Genomic DNA, 4789 nt, shown 5'->3' with positions numbered 1-4789 from the left:
GAGCCTGCGCCGGGGCAGCAGCAGCAGGCCGCGGTGCACCTGCTGGGCCCTCCCCACCACCCGGGGCTGCCGCCCGAGGCCCACCTGAAGCCCGAGCACCACTACGCCTTCAACCACCCCTTCTCCATCAACAACCTCATGTCCTCGGAGCAGCAGCACCATCACAGCCACCACCACCACCAGCCCCACAAAATGGACCTCAAGGCCTATGAACAGGTGATGCACTACCCGGGCTATGGTTCCCCCATGCCGGGAAGCCTGGCCATGGGCCCAATCACGAACAAAGCGGGCCTGGAAGCCTCACCCCTGGCCGCGGACACCTCCTATTACCAGGGGGTGTACTCCCGGCCCATTATGAACTCCTCTTAAGAAGGCTTCGGCCTGGCTAGCCCAGACAAGAGAGAAGTGGAGGGGGGGTGGAGAGACTTTGAGGTAGGGGTGTTGGAGAGATGCAAGGGAGAAGACATCCAAGACACTCCCACCCCCAGGACAGCAGTCTCCCCTCACCCTCAGCAGCTCTTCCCTCCCAGATGGGCCACACTGATATGTATCATTCATTCTATATAAGGAGGGAAAGGGGACAAAAAGATAAAGTCAAAAAAGACAGACCGAAAAAAGCTCCCCGGTTTCCACTACTATGTAGATGCCTGCTTCTGGAAGCATCCTAGAATTCTGACTTTTGTTATCACTCTCCTCCATTGCTGCTGTTTCAGGGAAGTCTTACTTTATTTAAAAAAACAAACAAACCCACACAAAAAACCCTCTATAAAAAAACAAAACAAAACAAAAAAAATCCCACAAACTTTTTGTGACTCAGTGTAAAACAATGTAGTTTTAACAAAGAACCAGAGAGTCGTGCTATTGTTTAAAAAAGAGATAAAAAATGATGTAAGGGTCTGTTGTTAATGACCAAGGGGGGAAAAATGCATTCCTGTTCTTGAAACAGTGAAATCCAGGTCTCGGGTCTGATTAATTTATGCTTTCTGAGTGCTTTATTTATGGCTTATAAATATGTGTTCTGGCTGCAAGGACCAGAGTCTCACAAATCTATATTAAAGTGTTATTGCCGGTTTTATTCCTTGAATTATCAAGATTTTTTTTTCTTTGCCTGGCTTAACAAATAATCAGGTCTGGAAATTATTTCAAAGTGGAGGGAGGGAGAGCCTGGCTGATTGCAGATTCTATATTATTGGAGGAGGAGGGGTTGTTGCTTTACCAACATTTTATTACAATTTTCAGACATGCTGAATTTGAATGGATTTTACAGAAAGTACACATGTACCCATTGCCCAGATTTTACAATTATTTCACTGTTCTTGTTATATTGCATATCTGTCCACTGATCTAAATGCCATTGGTCAATTTGGCTTATATTTTAGGGGCATTTCAAAGTAAATTTCAGACATTAGTGCATTTCCCCTAAACACTTCAACAAGCACACCATTAAATAGAACACAATATTGTTTATGGTCACTTTTGGAGTTTTCAGTTTATCTTTACACACCATGAAACACAGATCCCAGGTCAGCATTTCCATGGGTTGGATGCAGGTTTATCTTTCAAGCCCGGAGCAACCTACATGTCTTGATTTTTTCCACCTGAGCCATGTGAAGGTTCAATGTTGCTGACATCCCTTCGGCTCTAGTGCAGGCTTCTCTGAGAAGAAGCCTGGATTTGACATGTTTTGCTGTATTTCCTATATTAGCTCCCTCGACCCTTTAAGTAAGTGAGCCTGGGTTGAATTTGCAAATTCCTGGTGCAGTAGTTGCCCTTTCCATCGCTGCATCTCTTTACCTTCCTGTGGAATTGGGACTCTGTCTACATTCCACCTCCCTACCCCAGCCTCCTCCTTCACGTAGGCGTTCTGCACAACTTTGGTATTCCTAGCTGAAGCCTGGACTAGTGAGGGGTCTGGAGACACAGGCGACTTTCTCCTGGAATTGGTTATGAAGGGAATGCTCAGTGTGATGTTCCAAACCTGCTTTTAAAAATAAGGTATATTTGGCCCTGGCTGGGTGGCTCAGTTGGTTGGAGCATCCAGGACATCCAAAAGGTTGCAGGTTCCATTCCCAGTCAGGGTACATACGTAGGCTGCAGGTTCGATCACCAGTCAGGGTGTGAATAGGAAGCAACTGATGGGTGTTTCTCTTTCACACTGATGTTCCTCTCCTCCTCTCGCTCTAAAATCAATAAAAACATAACCTGGGTGCGGGTTTTAAAAAAATAAAATCAGGTATATTTAGAGTGAGGCGGGGATAGGGGGTGTCTTGCGGGGCTTGCCAAGTGACAGTGGCGGGTGGAGAGATCCGAGCCTGCAGGGTCTTCCTCCGAACACCCCAGCACAGCACAGTTATCGGGGTTTGGCAAGCCAAGATGGCCCGGTGGAGGGGCTGAGGGTTTTTGTGAGCCTAAAAGGAAAAATCCAAACTTAATAAAGAAATACCCAGAATAAATTCTTACAATCCCGCTATCTCTTCCCACAGACACCCTAAATCAGTGGCCAATCACAGTGGGTACCCTGGAGGTGAAGCACAAAGCCGCTCCCACCCCCACTTGGCTTTTCCCAGGGCACCTACTGGCTTGTGAGCTGGCCCGGGGAGGTCAGGAGCCAGTGTCTTTGAGGGCCCCTCAGACTGGGGGCCAGCCGGAGCACAGCTTAGCCAGCTGTGGGTAAGAAACGCAGGTTTCCAAGCCCAGGACTCTTTCTTTGGGTTTCTAAACCCCTAGATCCTTTTTCAGGGACTAATCTTAGGGCTTCCTGACCAGCCAAACCTGGAGTGTCCCAGCTTCGTCCCAACCTTAGGGACTGCCTCTCCGTGCACCCTCTGCCACCTAGAGTCTCTGTCACCTCCAACCCTGGCCTTCCCACGCGCTGAGGGGGTTGCCCTCGCCTCCTCCACCCTCTCCCGCCTCTAAATCCTAGTTTTTAACGTGCCTCATTGTCCCGAGCAGCACAGGGAAGAGCAACTGGGGCGGGGTAGCAGTGGTATCCGGAGGCAGAATCCAGTTATCAGGGCTGTCTCTCCCCCTGGCCAGGACACACACGTCGCGAGCCCGGCCTGAAATGTGTTTCATTATCACATAAAAGGCTCCTGTGGCGAAGGAGCGGAGAGGCCGAGCGGGAGGCCGAGTGGGGGACAATGGGGGCTGAAAGCGCTGCCCTAACCTGCTATGTTTCCTATCGCACGCCCATTGTGCGAGGGTCGTTTTAAACTACTTAGAGCGCACCCTCCCTCCCCCCACCCCCTCCACTGATCCCGGCTGAGGAGATAGAGTTCTGTCCGAATACATAAAAAGGACGTCGGGGAGTGGGCGCTTTCGGGGGTTTCAGCGCTTCTCCTTCCTTTCACACCCCACCCTCCGGCCACCGCCTCCTTCCCCCAGGCCAGGTTCCCAGCTCACTAGCTCACGGCTCGCCCTCCGCCTGGCTTCCCCCAACTCTAAAGATTGCAGGGTGCAGCGATTCTTTTTTCCTCCCCCCTCCTCTCTTTTTTTCTCCCCCCCCCGCGACCCGCCCCGCACTGAACACGCCGATTTAAGCAACCGTGATCTGTGAATAAACACAGTCAGTAAACAACCGAAAAAAACACTCTAGATCCGAATTCCAGGAGGGTAAACTTCCCATGCCACGTCAGACTTCAGCAAATTTGCACAGATATTATATTGCCTCCCCCCGCCTTTATTATTCTTTTTTTTTTCCAGGATCCCATTGTACTTAACTGAATTTTATAACGCTGATCGATATCTTGGTAAAATATTCATTTTTAAACTAGCGGGCAGTGAAATCTTTGCTTTGTGTGCTAAAGTCAACAGTCGCTGGGTTTGAGCTCAAATAAATGCGGGGATGTCGCGTGCCTCCCCTCCCCCGGATAGTACTTATCCCTTCCGAGACCTCCGATCCCAGGGAGGGGGGTGAGGATTGAAAGGGGAGGTAGTGAGACGCTAAATCCGTGAAGACCCAGGAGTTTGTAAGGTGGCCTTTGGCAGGGGGGGTTGGGGGGGTGTTTTTTCGGGGTTTTCCTAAGAATGCACGGTGTGGGAGGATGAGCAGTGGAGGAGTTACAAACTCGGATTACATCTAGGCTCTGCGCTCAGCTCGGTGTGGCCAGGTGCTCTGGGGAGCCAGGGCCCGTCCCTGCCGCCCCGCGGGTCTGTTTCCCAAGGACAGTGGGAAGGTGAGGGTGGGGTGGCACCTGGGCCTCAGAGTCAGGGCTGGGGGTCAGCGGAAAAGGGCGCCCTGGGAGTGGGCTGGTTGCAGAGACAGAGGCTGGAGAGTAGCGGACTCTCCCCCAGCGAGCGACAGTTCGAGTCCAGCCCGGGCGGTGCCCCAGAAGCCCTGGGGCCTAGGCTGGGGCTGGGGCCGAAACCCAGCGCAAGGAGGGGAGGGGCGACGCCTCTGCGAGCAGCGGGAGGACTTTTTGTTCTGGCGACCAGAAGCCGCCGGTGGCCTTTACGCACAGGCGCGCGCCGCTCTAAGGCGCGTTCGGGAACCTCGGGTGTTGGGAGTCCTGTCCAGGAGGAAAAGGCAGGAACCCGCAGCGGGGCCATTTACCACCCCGCTGTGCCCGCACAGGGCTTGGCAGGGGCGTGCTGCGGGGCCAAGGGACGCGAGTTTTAAGGATCAAACAGCATTGAACGCATCTTGATAGGAAGGCGCAGGCTCAGGAAACTAGGGGTTCGTCCAAATACTGCCAGTTGAAACCTCAGGACCCTTCGTTTCCAGGGAACGGAAAAAGGTGTCCTGCCTCTGGGGTCTCACCATGTACCACCACCACCCCCCCCCCCACCG

General features: G+C 52.2%; 1 protein-coding gene across 1 annotated transcript in view; it reads left to right on the top strand.

Moving 5' to 3' along the window:
* The window catches only part of FOXA2 (forkhead box A2), a 2781-nt gene extending 1716 nt beyond the window's left edge, over positions 1 to 1065 (top strand). Inside the window, exon 3 of the mRNA XM_006770880.1 lies at positions 4 to 1065. Coding sequence (XP_006770943.1) covers positions 4 to 369 — 366 coding nt within the window. The 3' untranslated portion in view covers positions 370 to 1065. The remainder of the gene's footprint in view (positions 1 to 3) is intronic.
* The last annotated feature ends 3724 nt before the right edge of the window (positions 1066 to 4789 follow it).

The sequence above is a fragment of the Myotis davidii genome, unplaced genomic scaffold (assembly GCF_000327345.1).
Source record: "Myotis davidii unplaced genomic scaffold, ASM32734v1 scaffold802, whole genome shotgun sequence".
NCBI lineage: Eukaryota > Metazoa > Chordata > Mammalia > Chiroptera > Vespertilionidae > Myotis > Myotis davidii.
This window is presented reverse-complemented; position numbering and strand designations above follow the sequence as displayed.